The sequence below is a fragment of the Tupaia chinensis genome, unplaced genomic scaffold (assembly GCF_000334495.1).
Source record: "Tupaia chinensis unplaced genomic scaffold, TupChi_1.0 Scaffold000437_1, whole genome shotgun sequence".
Taxonomy (NCBI): Eukaryota; Metazoa; Chordata; class Mammalia; order Scandentia; family Tupaiidae; genus Tupaia; species Tupaia belangeri.
The window spans coordinates 1,801,525-1,818,546 of NW_006159942.1; the positions used below are offsets into that span (position 1 = coordinate 1,801,525).

General features: G+C 40.3%; 1 protein-coding gene across 1 annotated transcript in view; it reads right to left on the bottom strand.

Annotated features, from left to right (window-relative positions):
- Nucleotides 1-17,022, bottom strand: part of CD96 (CD96 molecule) — a 92,581-nt gene that overhangs the window by 34,872 nt on the left and 40,687 nt on the right. The window contains 3 exon segments of the mRNA XM_006155148.3: nt 6,645-6,737; nt 12,923-13,108; nt 14,210-14,300. Coding sequence (XP_006155210.1) covers nt 6,645-6,737; nt 12,923-13,108; nt 14,210-14,300 — 370 coding nt within the window.

Sequence of the window (17,022 nt, forward strand, 5' to 3'; positions counted from 1 at the left end):
CAGCTCACATCCATAGCCCATTCGCGCACGCTCACCTCCCTCTGGTTCTGCCTCATCTACTCAGCTGCACCACCCTCTCTCCAGCAAGCACAGTCAGCACGCCTCCTGCTTGTCATTTCATGTCCTGCACTCAGTTTAGGTCTGCTTAAGATGATAATCTGAAGTTTGATCTTCCATCTTTCTTCCATCTGAGTTGGTATTTCTTTCCAGATCCCCTGCGTAGATGGCCTTGATTCCACTTCTCTGTCTCCAGCACTCACTGCCTTTTTAACTTTCTGGCACCCAGACATGTATTGTAAAGGCAGAAACTACTGGACAGCAACCAAGGTGTCCCATTAATCCTTGCAGACAGGCATGGCATGGTCAGCAAAGAGGTCAGAAGTTACTGTCTCAAAAACATCACCAGAGTCTTCTCACTGCCCTACAGATTCTGTGACCGCTTCTTATTTTGAGAATCCCAAATCCTGACTTTCTGCTGACCTTCAGATATGTTTCCCCCTAATCTCGTGTAGTGATGTGTCTTCCAGGTTGATTCCCCACCCATTTTTGACACACTATTTATAAAAGGTAAGTTTTGTTGCCTCCCCTTTTTTTGCTGCAAAAAAGAAGTTTTGCAGCTTCTTTCTTTCGTCTGTGCCCCTCAATCAATGTCTGATCATAGGTTTTCTAAGGAGCAACTGTATCTACCCAGAGAGCTGGTCAACTGTTAGAGGCAGGCTGGACCTGCTATTTACTCAAAATGTCTAGGAGTGGAAAGACCTAGACTGTGAGGACCAGCTAAGTTATTAGAGAGAGTTTAACATCAAAATCAATATTATCAGGTCTAAGGGTTATATGCAGACATAAAAATACGAGGCAGAACAAAAAATCCTTGGGCTGGTGGGAAGTGAAAGGGGAGGCGATGCAAGGCGGTCATGCAAAATCGTAACCTCTGTCTTGTTCATCTGTGTCCCAGCATCCCTGGCACATTGTAGGCATTCAGTATTTATTTCTTGAATGAATAAGTATCTTTTTAAAAAATTGCCAGAGGGTGCATACGTTTCGTAGAGAGGGACAAAAGGAGGGGGAGGTGATAAAGCCCCCCCCCCCCGTTGGGGAGTGGCCATGCTGCAATCCTTTCTCAATTTCTCCCTCCTTTTGGATTTTGGACACACCTATACATGGGCTTGGTGTGTTTCTCAAGCCACCAGGTCTGGGACCAAACCATGCAGCTGGCCATGTAGAATCCAGTCACCTTAACCACCATGCCACCAGTTGGCGTGATAAATAAACGTCTGGAATGATTGATGCCATCATTCCCAAGGCCTGTTTTCTTAGCCAGTTCATAGCTAGTGAACTGAAAGGCACGGGGCTCTCCCCTCAGGGCAGTAGACGTTCCAGAGTGTGCCAACGCCACCCCACCCTAGATTGGTCCGGTGTCTCCGATCGTTCATGTGTCTCATCTCACTGCTGAGCTTGTCAGCCTCATGTCTCCCTAAAACAGTGCTGGGAATGCAGCTGGGACTCAGCAAACACTAATTGGTTCTGCTTGAATCGAGCTGGGCTTCCCTAGGTAATTCTTGCAGTTTGTTAGGAGTTATAAAGTTCTCATCTCCTTGTTAAAGAATGACCTTCTAGTTTTGTTTTATAAAAAAAAAAAAAAAGAATGCTTTTTGTGAAAAATTTTGTTTAAAAGAAATTTCAGACAAATTACTTGTTGTGTTTTTTTTGGTGACTTTCATATAATAAATGTCTATGATCTTGTATTTTTGTTAAAAAATATCTTTTCACTAAGGAAAAAATCATAAGAGTTAGATGTTTGTGTCTAGATAGCAGCTTAATAAGTATCCCTGCATCATGTAGTTTATTAGATCTTAGAATTTGGAAGGAAGCCACAGCCTTTTGAAGTTGGTTTCCATGGCATGCTCTATCTCGCTTCCTTAACAGAACATGCCCAGGTGAGTTCCAGCGGCTTCTGAAGCAGCAGGTCATTGTGTGATTTCATAATTACCCTCCTATTTGCCAAGACAAAATCTGGATTTTTCTATAGTAATTCAGTGAGTATTTTTTAAAAGAACATTTTATGCTGAAAAAATCAGCTACTGACTTCACATGTTTTCTTTCCCTGATATACAGAAAATTGTTCCAGACATAACCTATTGTTACCATCTTGACAGAGGTCCAGGTTTGATTTTGTAAAGTGAGAGGTCCCTACTCTACACCTAAGTCTTGATCTAAAACACAGTTTCTGAATCATGGCACCATTGACATTTTAGTCTAGATAGTTCTTTGCTGTTGGGGGTGTTCTGCCTTGGGTTGTGCCATCTTTAGCAGCATCCTTGGCCTCCGCCCACTGATGCCAGTAGCATGCTCTCACCCTCTTTGGGACAACCAGAAATGTCTCCACACACTGCCAAATGTCTCCCCATGAGAAAGGAGGAATAAATACCCCTGGATGAAGATAATTGATCTAAATCAGTCTTTACATCTAATATGATGGGATCCCAATTTTAAAGACTTGATTCTCCAGACACTTCCCAACTATGTCACTTAGTGCGATGGTAGGTGGGGTAGCACTTTTCCTCCTGGTTTTGAACCAGGATGTTTACTCAACTGTTCTTTCTCTTCCTCCCTCATACTAGACCTACATTGAGTTGTAGGCTCCTTAGTGGTAACAACTGCATTTTCTCTTGTTTAAATGTTCTTCATAGAAGTAAGAATGTGTTAGGTCTGATGTAAGCATTTAATGTATGTCCACTAATCTCATAGAAAATTCAACTAGAAGAAATTCATATCTTCTTTTAACTAGCAGAATATATTGTCAATGCCATGAGCATGTGCTTTTTTAAAAACCTTCCTGTTTTGCTCACTGTTGTATTTCTTTTTTTTTGGAGAGATTTTCGCTATAAGGCACGTGCGCTTGCTAGACAGACAGAGAGAGACATGGAGATAGAAAGCGAGAAATCACCCCCCAGGGGGGATGGTCACGCCGCAATCCCTTCTCTTCCATTCTCCTCTCAGGATCTTGGGCACGCACGCACATGTGCCCAGCGTGAGTTTTAAGCACCGGGTCCGGGACGCGAACCGCGGTCAACTACATGGGAGCCCAGCGACATAGCCATTACGCTAACTGCTGATTCACACCGTTGTATTTCTAATAGCCAGAAGAGTAACTGACATATAATAAGTGCTCAATATGGAGCACCTTTCTAAGTCAGTGTTCAATGGGGTCCTTGTCCCATTTCCTAAAGGATAACATTTCAAGTTCTTAAAGCTGGATCAAGGCTTTCTTTATTCTTAGTTTTCCAGTCTTAATTTCTGCTTCTCTGATACACAACCCAACCTCTTTTACCCAAATTTATCCACTGACATTTTTTCATAAGCCCATGAACAACTTTGCCAATGCACAGCTCTTCACTTCATTTTCTTTGTTAAGAATGGTCTTTCAAGCTCTCCACTGGGTCAAATACATTCAAAACACACTTCAAAAATCAGCTTATTTCATCTCTCTTAGGTAACATTTTCTGGCCCCCAGGGGCCTTCCAGACTCAAAGTCCAATACTTACAAGTCTGTGCTTCTCTATAAGGCACGTGCGCTTGCTAGACAGACAGAGAGAGACATGGAGATAGAAAGCGAGAAATCACCCCCCAGGGGGGATGGTCACGCCGCAATCCCTTCTCTTCCATTCTCCTCTCAGGATCTTGGGCACGCACGCACATGTGCCCAGCGTGAGTTTTAAGCACCGGGTCCGGGACGCGAACCGCGGTCAACTACATGGGAGCCCAGCGACATAGCCATTACGCTAACTGCTGATTCACACCGTTGTATTTCTAATAGCCAGAAGAGTAACTGACATATAATAAGTGCTCAATATGGAGCACCTTTCTAAGTCAGTGTTCAATGGGGTCCTTGTCCCATTTCCTAAAGGATAACATTTCAAGTTCTTAAAGCTGGATCAAGGCTTTCTTTATTCTTAGTTTTCCAGTCTTAATTTCTGCTTCTCTGATACACAACCCAACCTCTTTTACCCAAATTTATCCACTGACATTTTTTCATAAGCCCATGAACAACTTTGCCAATGCACAGCTCTTCACTTCATTTTCTTTGTTAAGAATGGTCTTTCAAGCTCTCCACTGGGTCAAATACATTCAAAACACACTTCAAAAATCAGCTTATTTCATCTCTCTTAGGTAACATTTTCTGGCCCCCAGGGGCCTTCCAGACTCAAAGTCCAATACTTACAAGTCTGTGCTTCTTCCTGGGCATTTTAATTCTATATAGTATGCAACTTTTCACCTTATCCTTTTGAATTATTACTTTCATGTGCATATGCCATCTCTTTATAAAAAATAACAATCTTTCTGGAGGCAGAAATATTGTTATTTCTTTTTTTTTAACATCATACTCTCTATAAAATGACGTATACCTAAGAAGACTATTTTCATGATTTGTTTATTTCTTATTTTTTGACCGCCAATTTTGTGCTTGACATGTGCTGGGAATCAAAACAAATGCTGGCCCTGTCTACCACTCGTAATAAAGATCAAACTACCATGCACACATTCATGAGGGACAGGTATGACTGCTTTAATTTGTCTACAAATTCCTTGATATCTCCTACTCTAAGGGAAGATGATATGGGATCATAACTTCTGCTTGGAGGTACTGTATTTCTTAGCCCCTTGAGGATAAGTTGAACCTAATAACTTGCTTCTCAGGAATAAAACAGGTGATGTTGTGCAACTTTGGAGACTAAATCTTTTTTTTTTTTTGAGAGGTTTTTGCTATAGGGCACGTGTGCTTGCCAGAGAGACAGAAAGCGAGAAATTACCCCACCTTGGGGTGTGGGGGATGGCCATGCCACAATCCCTTCTCCATTCTCCCCTCGAGTTCTTGGGCACACACACACATGCACCCAAGGTGAGTTTAAGCCACCAGGTCCAGGACTCAAACTGTGGTCGACTACATGGGAATCCAGCAACAAAGCCATTATGACAACTGCTGGTCCCAGGACTAAATCTTGAAAAGGTACCATGACTTAGTCACTCTGATTCTTGAATTGTTCAATATGGAGAAAGCCAGTGGTCATATTCTAAGTAGTCCTATCGAGACACTCATACAGTGAGGAACTGAGGCCTCCTGCTAACATGCCTGAGCTCACAAGCAGATTCTTTAGCTCCAGTCGAGCCTTCAGATGACTGAGCCTCAGCCTACAGTTTGCCTATACCCATGAAAGCACTTGAGTCAGTACCATCCAATAATTAAGATGTTCCTAGATTTCTGATCCCTAGAAACCATACATGTATTATAAGTCTTAGGGTATTTTTTTTTTTTTTGCAGCATTAGATAACTAGCACACAGAAACTGCAGAGATTTAAGGTATTATTATTAAATATGCTAATATTTGTTGAACAAAGAATGCCATGATCTACAATGGCTTATTGCTACACAATGAGTTAAAAGTGGAAACAAAAGAAGCTTAAAAAAGGAAAGAGAGAAGAAAGAAAAATGATAAAGCATTAAGTATAAAAAAGAAAAAAAAAGGACCAGCAGTTAGCATAATGGCGATGTTGCTGGACTCCCACAGAGTCGACCACGGTTCGCGTCCCAGACCTGGTGGCTTAAAACTCACGCCAGGCACATGTGCGTGCGTGCTTAAGATCCTGAGAGGAGAATGGAGGAGAAGGGATTGTGGTGTGGCCATCCCCCCTGGGGGGTGATTTCTCGCTTTCTGTCTCTCTGTCTCTCTGTCTGTCGAGTGCACACACCCTATAGCAAAAACTTCTCCAAAAAAAAAAAAAAAAAGAATCAGATAGAAGTAAAACTTTCAATGGGTGATGCGCAGGCATTTCTCACTTTGCCACTGGCTTAATTTTCTGAGAAGTAGAACATGTGACAGTGACTGCAGGCTGTCTTCCAAAGACGACCTGCTGAAGGGTTTGCTCATTTCTACTGACCGCTTTTGTGTTACCCCATTGTCTGTTCTCATCTTGAGCTAAAATTGATAGTTGTAATTAAATAAGAAATGAAAGCCATACTTCTGCTCTACATAGAATATGTTTGCCTTTTATTTCTTTTTGTATCAGAGAAAGTCACCATGGTTCTTTAAACACAAAGGCCACGGACATGGGAATTTATGATTTGTTTGTATTGATGCCAACTTCTGGGAGTCACTGCCATTCCTCTGCCATGGTAACACTGACCCAGGCTGACCTCCATTATTAATGACACAGTTGCGAGGGCTGAATACTTAGTCCTTACCAGTCAACTTTGTCAAAATTAATTTGAGCCAGAACAAATTTAAATTTAAAATGACCTAACTAACGTGTCCCATAGGATCCCCATTTACACCTAATACCTCAAATTCCCTACTGAGAACATAGTCATGGAGGAGGACTGTCAATTTATTAACCTATTTAATAATAAATACAGAATTTAAATTCCTTGCTGAATATTTATTGACCCTGACTTTCCCAAGGCTCCAAGAGAAGAACTTTGGAAAATGTTTTAACTCCTTGAAGTCATGAGAATAATACTTTCTATGTTTATCTCAAATGTCAAGCTAAGAAAAGCACATGAATCACATAGATTTGCTAAATTTCTTTTTTTGTTTAATCAATCTGATTGATTAAAGGCTTAATAGCTCATGGAAGGAAGAACTTACTTGTAGGAGTTTCACTGTTGGCTGAAGACGGGTGGGTGCTGAAGGTAGATTCTGAAACACCGAGTGGAGGATCCGTTGGAAGATTCACAGAACCTAAAAGAATCAGGTAGACATTAATAAAATAAATATTGTAATTGAAAAATAAAGAATTGACTGAGTTGCTAAAAATATTTATTCATCATCTAACAAATCAGTATTGAGGGCCTGTTATGTACAAAGCAGTAGGAATATGATAGTGGCTGAGAAGGGCATGGGGCTGTCCGTGAAGAACACACAGCTGAGAAAACAAGCAGTCAGCACTGGAGCACTGAGAGGGCGGGCACAGACTGACTGGAGTGCAAGGAGGGGCACCCATTAAGACTGGGAGGTCTGGGAAAGCTTCCTGTAGAAAGTGACATCCAACTAACACACGTTAAAATCGTGGCAGCTGATGGGGCCAGCAGATGGCATAATGGTTACAATGCTGGACTCCCACATAGGTGACCATGGTTTGAGTCCCAGACCCGGAGGCTTAAAACTCATGCTGGGTGTGTGTACGTGTGTGCCCAAAATCCTGAGAGGAGAATGGAGGAGAAGGGATTGAAGTGTGCCCATTCCCCCGGGGGGGGGGTGATTTCTCACTTTCTGTCTCTCTGTCTCTCCGGCGAGTGCACATGCCCCATAGCAAAAATCTCTCTAAACAAACAAACAAAACAAAACAGACAAAAAAACACAATGGTACCTGTTAACATGTTGAAGTACTTGAAAAGTAATCATGCAATTTACAAAATTCATAACCCACATTATTTTTTTATTCAAAAATTTAATTTTGTTAGCAAGAGAAACAATGCTACAATTCTCCAGTTGGATATAACAGCTGGATTCCACCTGTCCCACAGTGGTTCAAGACCTAGACCTGGTGACTTGCTTTTTTTTTTCTGGTGAGCACATGTACCCTATAGCAAATTAAAGATAATGATAATAGCAATAAACATAAGTAAATAAATCTTAAAAAAAAGATTAACCATATTATTTTGCTTCTTTCTAAAATTTTAACTTACATCACTTTTTGAAGGAGTCAGAGCAGTCAGCAGTGGCAGAGTGGTTAAAGTGCTGGACTTCCACATGGCCAACCATGGTCCAAATCCTGGACCTGGTGGTTTGAAACTCATGCTGAGCACATGTGTGCAGAATCCAGAGAGGAAAATGGAGAAGAAAAGATTGCGACATGGCCATATCCTCTAGATGATTACTTGCTTTCTGTCTCTGTCTCTTTCTATCTCTCAAGCGAGTGCGTGCTCCCTATAGCAAAAATCTCCCCCAAAAAATAAATAGAGGCTAGAACATGTTGTGTTATTATATTTACATTCATGTCAATTCTTTAAGCCTCCATTATTATACTTTAAAATAGCCCTACTGGAGGTATGAAACAATTTACAAATTCGTAGTTCCAGAAGGAACTATTGACAAAAGCAACATATGAATTAAATGTGGTTAGATAATTTTGAGACTAGAGGATCTTTGTGATCTTTCATGATATAATCTCACTAGATATAGTGTCGCACATCTGATGAGCTATGTCACATATTTGGATGTCAAATTACAAATGACACTATTGGTTCTATATTGTAATTTACTTTAAAGGACATGTTTATTTATTTAGATTATGTTACTTGATAGCAAAGGACAGTGGATATACGTCAATTCTGTAACCTAGATGAGTCTACGTTTTGTTCTCATTCTTGGTAGGTTATTACTGCTGTTAGCTGTAGGCAGTGTTCACAACTGGCTCTGACTGTCGATTGTATGGACACTTTCATATGATAATCTCCAAGGGAGTGGTGGGCAGTTATAAAGAGAGTGTATGACTAGGTAAGTAAGATGACCATCCTCTATCCCTGTGACATCCAAAATAAGTCTGAACTTTTTTCTTTCTCTAATTTTGCTATAGGGCATGTGCACTCACCAGAGAGAGACTAAGAAAGGCAGCAAGTGAGAAATCATCCTACAGGAGAGATGGCCATACTGCAATCCCTTCTCCATCCTCCTCTTGGGATGTTGGGTATGCACCCACACATTCTCAGCATGATTTTCAAGCCATTGAATCCAGGACTCAAACCAGAGTTGATTATATGGGATCCAGTGCCTTAAGCTCCAATCCACCTGCTGTTCCAGTGAGTTTGAACTTTTTCTCATGATGCTCAAGAGTGATTATGATCTGGACCCTAGTTACACCCTCATCTTCATTTCCGGGCATTGCTTGTACTCTTTTCCATCTATCTCAACTCACACACCTTATTCGGCAGGCAATGTTTTTGTTTTTCAGTTATGTTATAGGGTGTATGTACGAGAGAGAGAGAGAGAGAGAGAGAGAGAGAGAGAGAGATCACATTCCAGGAGGAATGGCCATGCCCCAATTCTTTCTCCTCCATTCTTTTCTAGGGATTTTGGGCACACACACACACACACACAAACATATTCACATGAAAAACACACACCTGGTATATTTTTCAAGCTGATGTGTGTGGGACTCAAATTACAGTCAGCCATGTGGCATTCAGCCCCTTTAACCTCCACAACCTGATGGCCCCCAACAGGAACTGTTTTAAACCAATTTCTCAAACAATATACTCTCTATGACTTCTTGATCTTTGTTTATTCTGTCTTCTGATACTTTACCATTCCCAGACTTTCTTGAATGTACCTATCAAATTTGAGGAAGCCTGAGGTATCTTCATGATATGCTCATCCTTCAGTGTCTACCTTGGCAAAGGTTTATCACTCTTTCTCATTAGGTATGCCCTTCAGAACTAGTTGTTTTGTGCTTCACTGTATTCATGGATCCTGGCAAATGGAGGTAGATGAAGCAATGCATACAGACTCATTCTTAACATTGGAAGAAAGAAGACCAACTTTAAATGCATATCTGACTGCTCATGGATCAAAAGCATCATCTTCTAAAGTTGGATCTTCGTAAAGTATGAGTCTGAAGAATAAATGCCTAGATGTTTTCCTCTGTACATTGTTTAGAACAGAGGTTAGCAGACATGTCCCATGGTCCAATCCTGCCCATTGCCTATATTTTAAACAAAGTTTTATTGGAACACAGTCATGCCTCTTTATTTATATATAGACTATGGATATTTTTGTGCTAGAGTGACAGAGTTAAGTAATTGTGGTAGAAACCATGTAGTCCAACAAAGCCTAAAATATTTACTATCAGGCTCTTTGCTGGAAAAGTTTGCCAATGCTTGGAACTGATGTTGTTAGGCTACGTGCAATCCTAGATTTCCACAATGGAAATAATTTATTTTTCATTGATTAAACGTTTCTGTTTTAGGATACTATTATGCATATTTCATCTCCAAATGTCTTTGTGAGCTAAGGGGCTCATCCTCAGAGTGCATTAGGAAGATATTACTGTAAGATTTTCATTTCGAGATGAGCTCTTTGCCCTGTGATGAAGTTGATACACAGCTTTTAACAAGAAACCAGAGGCCAAAAATGAACCTGTCTGGTTTCCGATTATACACTAAAATAGAAACTCTGCCTTGGTCATAAAAAAACTCAGGGGGCATAAAAAGGAATAGTTGAAACCTAAGAGAGAAAATGATTTCCCAAAACTCAAAAGCAGAATTTAGCAGAAAGATCTCAGCAAGTTCCTAGATCATTGTAGTCACTAAACTGTAAGGCATTGAACTGCTGGTCTAAAGCAACTTCATGTGTTCCTAAGTGTGTCCACCGTAGGGCATGGGCAGCAGTAGCCTCATGGGCAATAGTAGCCATGGGTCTATCCCACAATGTCAGCCATGTCTACCAAACGTCAGGCCTTCTAGGTCCTTTATTCCAAATATTATCTGTGGAATGGCAGAATAACTTTTTAACACTATAATTTTAGGTATTCTGACAGGCAGGTAGGGCAGGATGTTATTGGAAAGGTTTTTTGTTTTGTTTTTTATTTTTATAGTTATTGTTGAATCACAGGAACGCTACAGGCTCTGGTGCTCAAATACCTGCCTGAGGAGCCACTAAACACCCTCACCCTGACCCCTTCTCCGCTCTGAGTTTTCTAGAAACAGAATCACTGAGCACCTGAACTTCCTGGAGGACTGGATGTAGGTAGGAAAGGAAGCACCTCAGAGTGTTGTAACTTCACAGTTTTCAACATTATTTCCTTTCTCTGGGACCAGAAAGGATCAAAACTCCTCTCCTCTCACTAAATCTCCTTCCTGTTCTGCCATATTCTCAGTTTTTCTCTCTAGCACTCAGAGATGATAGATTTTTTCCCTTTGTATTTTGTCGGCCTTAACAGCTTTGTAAGACAGTGACTCTTATACCAGGCACCAGAGGTTTACTTCAGATGCCATAAAGTACCCAGCAGTACTACCATAGGCAGAGCACATGTCTGGAAGTAGTGGAGCATGTCTGCAGCATGTTTAAGAACTTGTAAGAAATCGAGAAATGAGACAGTAACAACATTGCTTCACAGAGCCTCCACTGCATCTTCTAAATCATTCACAATGATATGGGTCAAAATGGGACCAGAAGGTTAGCTATAACTTTGGGAAACTCAGTTCTTCCAAATGGTTGTTTTTAATATTTGATCATAAAGAATAAAGACTTGTTGGCAATCTAAGATTAACCACCTGTTCAGAGCCTAAAATTACATGAGATTAAGGGCTGCCCTATAAAGTTAGAATTATGAGGTATTTGAGTATCAGAACCACTTCTCTCCCTTACTGCTCTAAAAGTATTCTTTATTTCTGATCTTGAAATAAAGCATGGTTTTAACATAGGAAAATATTGGTTTTTTTTCAGACATGGTTATCCCTGTGAAGGAAATAGGATTCTCTTTAGGAACTGGAGATGTTGGGTTTTCAGTTCATACCCTAGGGTTCTGCCAAAAATACCGGCAAATCTATGAGAACCAGTTCCATTAACATTGTTCCAAGACCACACACTTATCTACGTCCTGCCTTCTGGCTAGGAGGTGATCTTATTCCTGAGGGAATTAGATCAAGTTAAGTAAGACAGTTCTTTTTGTGTTATTGTTGTTTGTTTTATTTTGTTAATTGCCAGGGGATGCATTTGCTTGCCAGAGACAGACAGAGAGAAAGAGAGAGAAAATGTCCCCCTTCATGGGGGCATGGTCACACACAATCCCTTCTCTCCCAGCTTGTCAGGATTTTGGGCCCTCATGCATACGTGCCCAGTGTGTTTTTCAAGTCATTAGGCCAGGATTCAAACCACAGTTGGCCATGGATGGATCAGGCACCTTCAACCACTAGACCATTAGGCTGGCTCAGTAGGGCTGCTTTAATGTAACTCTATGACTATGTCATAAGTTGCTGTGTTAACACATATATTGTACACACAGGCAAGCTACAGAAATGATGCCACTGTCCCAGGATCAGAGTGGCACCTGTTTCTGGGTGGGGATGGATTTGTGCAGAGACACACCCTCTTCTTCCTCCATGGCTCCCAGGAAACAATCATTACATTTGTGAAGGAGCTGGGCTGCATGCAAGATGCAGACCATGTCTTTGGATATAACTGAATGTTTTCAATGACTCAGAAGGAATTTTTGGATCTTTAGAATTTCTCTTGAACACCAATGTATGAACAATAAAAAATACTAATTTTTGTTATGTGCTAGACTAACAAAAATGCTAGTTAGCTAAGAGTTAACATTAATGGAATTTGAACAAAAATTCATGATAGTCTGGCACAACTGCAGTGGCATAGACAGCAGTGTACTGATAAGCAGTGCTGGAAGCCAGTTGGCTGACTGAGTTCAGATCCCAAATAGGCTTGAAACACATCAGCTGGGTACCTAACCAGGATACTGACCAGCTGGAAGAACTAGGAGAGGGAGAGATGAGACTCTGTGGAAGGTCTTGCCAGAGAGAGACAGAGAGAAGGAAAGTGAGAACTCATCCCCTCATCTCTCTGTCTCTTGCATGCTCTCTCTCATGAAACGTTTTTGTACTCAGTTGAAATTCTTTACAAAACAGGACTCATCCTTTTTTATTAAATAAATTATTTTCAGTAGAGTTCCATTTGTCAAAAAAGTGTTTAATAATTTTGAGTTATGTAGAGAATTTCTGAGATTAAAATAGTATATTGGGTCATCAGGAAAATCATGATGTATTTATGCATAGAAAAACAGAAAAATATGTCATGACTTTCCTGACTACTTAATTCACATAATAAGCATTCTATTTTTTCCATTTGAACATATTCTGAATTTCTGGTGGTCTTGGCCAATCCTTACTAATTTTATTAAATAGATTACTCACCAAAAGAGAAAGTGATCTTTTCTGATGAGACATTCCACATCTTATTTCCAGGGGCTGGAGACAGAGCCACACACCAAATGGTCAGGTTTGATTTGGTTGGTTTATTACCATGTACCCTTGTTAAAACAGACTTCAGTTCCAAAAATTTGCCTTTGCCTTTCCTCTCTTCATTGGTAATGTTTGTTCCTACAGGACAAATAAGAACATGGTTAGTCACTAACATTTTCTTTATGCTCTTCTGTGTAGCAAGGGACAATTCTGACAGGCCTAGGATTAACCTGAGCTGTTGGTTTAAGCTCCACTGTGGCATTAAATCCCTGATTAATCCATGGTCAAGGTATGGAACTTATTGACTAATAGTGTTGCTTTGTTTGTGACCATGGGTCCAAGGGATTTGGGGGAAGATTTGCCCAGTTCATTAGCATATTCTATTGATAATGGTGAGGTCAAGGATTTGCACCTCATCTGGGTCAGACTCTGGGAGGGCTCTACTGCAGAATCTAGTTATGCAGCAGAAATACATCCAAGTGACCAACAAAATACAAAGCAACTTCCACTGAGACTATTTTGGCTTCCCACTTCCGAGCTGTTCCACGCACATATCAGTAATTCCTGATGTGAAAGAGCGAAAGAGAGAGCGAGAGAGAGCGAGAGAGAGAGAGCATTTAACTGTGGCCCTTATAGAGGGAGAACAAAGCAGCCCACATTAGACTTTTCTCGGCTCCTAGTATGTGACACATACTTAGTGTTCCTATCTTGTATCCTTTTTCTGAGATAAAATGTAGATTTATTGGCATCATCCGAGTTATCTTTAGAAATCTCACTCTGTTTAACCACTCCTGTTAGTACAACCTCCAAACAGCATACATGATAACAAGAAATGAATGCAAAACTATCTATTACCATAGGCTAGAACTTCATATCCTCACAGCTTCTTTACAGGGAAAGTTTTTGATGCTTAATTCTAAAGTTATTACTTGCTAAGGTAATAACTAAATACAGGTATGTGCTGGTGGAATTTTGACCCCATCGTCACATCAAATCTGGGTGCCAGACCTATACAGAGCTTATTTAATAAAGTCAATTGTATTTCTTATTCTGGGAAAACTTATCCTGTATACCCCTGGAGAAGCCAGACAAAGTATCAGAAAATGACATCTGGTAGACAAGATGATGTTTCTCTTGGGATAAGAATTATTCTTAAATACTAAGATCAACTGGGACATCCCAATTTCTGATGTTCTTTATTTATTTGCCAAACCCATTTCCATTGCCTAATTTTCTTACCTTCTTCTTCACCTTGAAAAACCATTCCATCTATATACCATGTGAGATTTGCTTTGGGAAACACATTCCTTAGTGAGCAGGTAAATGTTCTCTGGGGTAAAGATGGACAGAAAGATGATTATTTGCAAATTCAAAAGAAACTGGTGTCCTATAGCTACAATATTTATAAGAGACAAACTGGCAAGAAATGATTTTCTCCACTTTTAACTTGACAATTAAAAGGCAGTGTCTCCTTTTGAGATAAATTGTGCTAAAATGTGAACTATAAATGGGTTATCTCTAAGCCAGCAGATGGCATAATGATTATGTGGCTGGCCTCCCAATTAGTTGACCATGGTTTCAGTCCTGGACTTGGCAGCTTAAAACTCATGCTGGGCATATGTGTGTGCATGCCCAAAATCCTAAGAGGAGAAGAGAGGAGAAGGGATTGCAGTGTGGCCATCCCTCTTGGGAGGGTGAGGTGATTTCTCACTTTCTGTCTCTCTGTCTGCCATATAGTATAAATCTCTCAAAAAAAAAAAAGAAAAAAAAGAAAACAAAGAAATGGAAGAAGAATAGGTAGCTATGTTACAACAACAGGGAACTTAGAGACAGGGTTACATTTTACTTCCAACAACTTCCAGTTGTTCTGTGGGGAATGATACTTTCCTCAACAGTCCGGTGAAGACATTCAGTAAGATTTATTTGATACCCATTATTTAATTTTAGACTCTGCAAAATTATAATCCATTTATAGCTATTTGTTTCCTCATTAAGAGTTGTATATATTTATGTATGGTTGACCCTAGATCTTAATTCCCAAAGATTATCCACAACTGCTAAGTGTCCTTGTTCACCAGTAAGGAGCAGATCACTGTGTGTGATAGTCTGTGACAGTCCACAGACTATTCCTGAAGAGTGTGGACCCATAAAACTGGGAAACCAAACTCAATACTTACTGACTTATTTTTTTTTCTGGTGACATCCTGCTAAAGTAGAGCTTATTATCAATCAGCTCATCCTTAAAAAGTCCCACAGAAACAAGGAGACTTTCAGAAGGAACTGTCTATCACTTTCAAACTATAAGTGGCAACCACTATAGCTCTGCGTACTTCCACTCAGTCAACACTTGCTTCTTTCAGATAATGAGAATACTTGTGTAAAGCAGGGAGTAACCCATGAAATTATGCCATTTTCTCTCCTAGAAAATCAAAAGGAAAACCAAGTTACTTAAAATATGTTCTTACTGATGTCAGCAGGTAGTCTGGTGGTTCAGGCATGGGCTTCTCACATGGCTAACCATGGTTTAAATCCTGGACCTGGGAGTTTGAAAATCATGCCAGGCACGTGTGTGTCCATGCCCAAAATCCTGAGAGGAGAGTAGAAGAGAAGGGATTGCAGCATGGCCATTTCCCCCCCACTGGAGGATCATGATTTCTCACTTTCCCTCTCTGTGTCTCTCTCCAGAGAGCACATGTACCCTATGGCAAAAACCTAACATATATAGGAACCAGTAGATGGCTTAATGGTTATGTTGCTGGACTCCTACAGAGTCAACTGCAGTTTGAATCCCAACTCGGTGGCTTAAAACTCACACCAGGTGCAAGTATATGTGCGCCCAAAATCCCAAGAGGAAAATGGAGTAGAAGGAATTATAGCATGGCTATTCCCCCTGGGTAGTGATTTCTTATGTTCTGTCTCTCTGTCTTTCTCTGTCTCTCTGGGGATCACACATGCAATGTAGCAAAAATCTCTCTCAATAAAACCCCTAATATATATAGGGATGAGCAGATGGTGTAATGGTTATATTGCTTGTCTCCCACATAGCTGACCGTGATATGAGTCCCAGACCCGGTGACTTAAAACTCACACCAGGCACTTGTGTGTATGTGTCCAAAATCCTGAGAAGAAAAAAGAGAAGGAATTGAAGGAATTGCAGCATGGCCATTCCCCTGGGGGATTATTTCTCACTTTCTTTCTCTCTGTCTTACTCTGTCTCTCCGAGAGAAAAATCAGTTCTTTTAATACAATAAAGTGTCAACAATTTATTTCTATCTCTAGTTGGTCCAAGAAGGAATAAGATGGCACAAGAGATTAAGTGTTAAAAAATAAAAAACTTTTGGAAGAAGCCGGGCCTTCAGCAGAAGTTTCCACATGGCACCAGCAAACTAGATTTTTCAGGGAATGAAGATTTTCTACTGATAATATAGCCTCCAACAAACAAGCTAACAGCAGAAGAAGCCGGGCCTTCAGCAGAAGGTTCCACATGGCACCAGCGAACTAGATTTTTCAGGGAATGAAGATTTTCTATTAATAATACAGCCTCCAATAAACGAGCTAGTGCGATCACAACGGAATGGCCAAGAGATTCTAGATCACCTCTGCTTGCTCCTGAACATTTAGACTGAACTTCAAGAATTTGAAAGAAACACACCATCCACCAGGTGACAAGAAATCACCACCAGATCACAAGAAATATGGGAAAACAAGAAAATACCTCTCCTCCAAGGGAAAAGAGTAACTCTTCTTCATCTACAAGCAGTTCAGTGAAAATCATGGAAATGTCTGATAAGGAATTTAGAGCATTCATAATGTCAAAGCTAACAGAGATGGAAGAGAAGAGAGATAATGAACTGCTAAAGAGAAAGGAGAAAGAAGTTGATGAGTTCCAGGAGATGAGGAAATTCTTGCTAGATCTAAAAGAGGAATTACACACTTTACAAAAGACTCAAACAGAACTGCTAGAGATGAAGTCTCTAATACAAGAAGTCAAAATCTTCCTTGAAAGTATTAAAAGCAGACTAGATCATTCAGAAAATAGAATCTCAGATGTA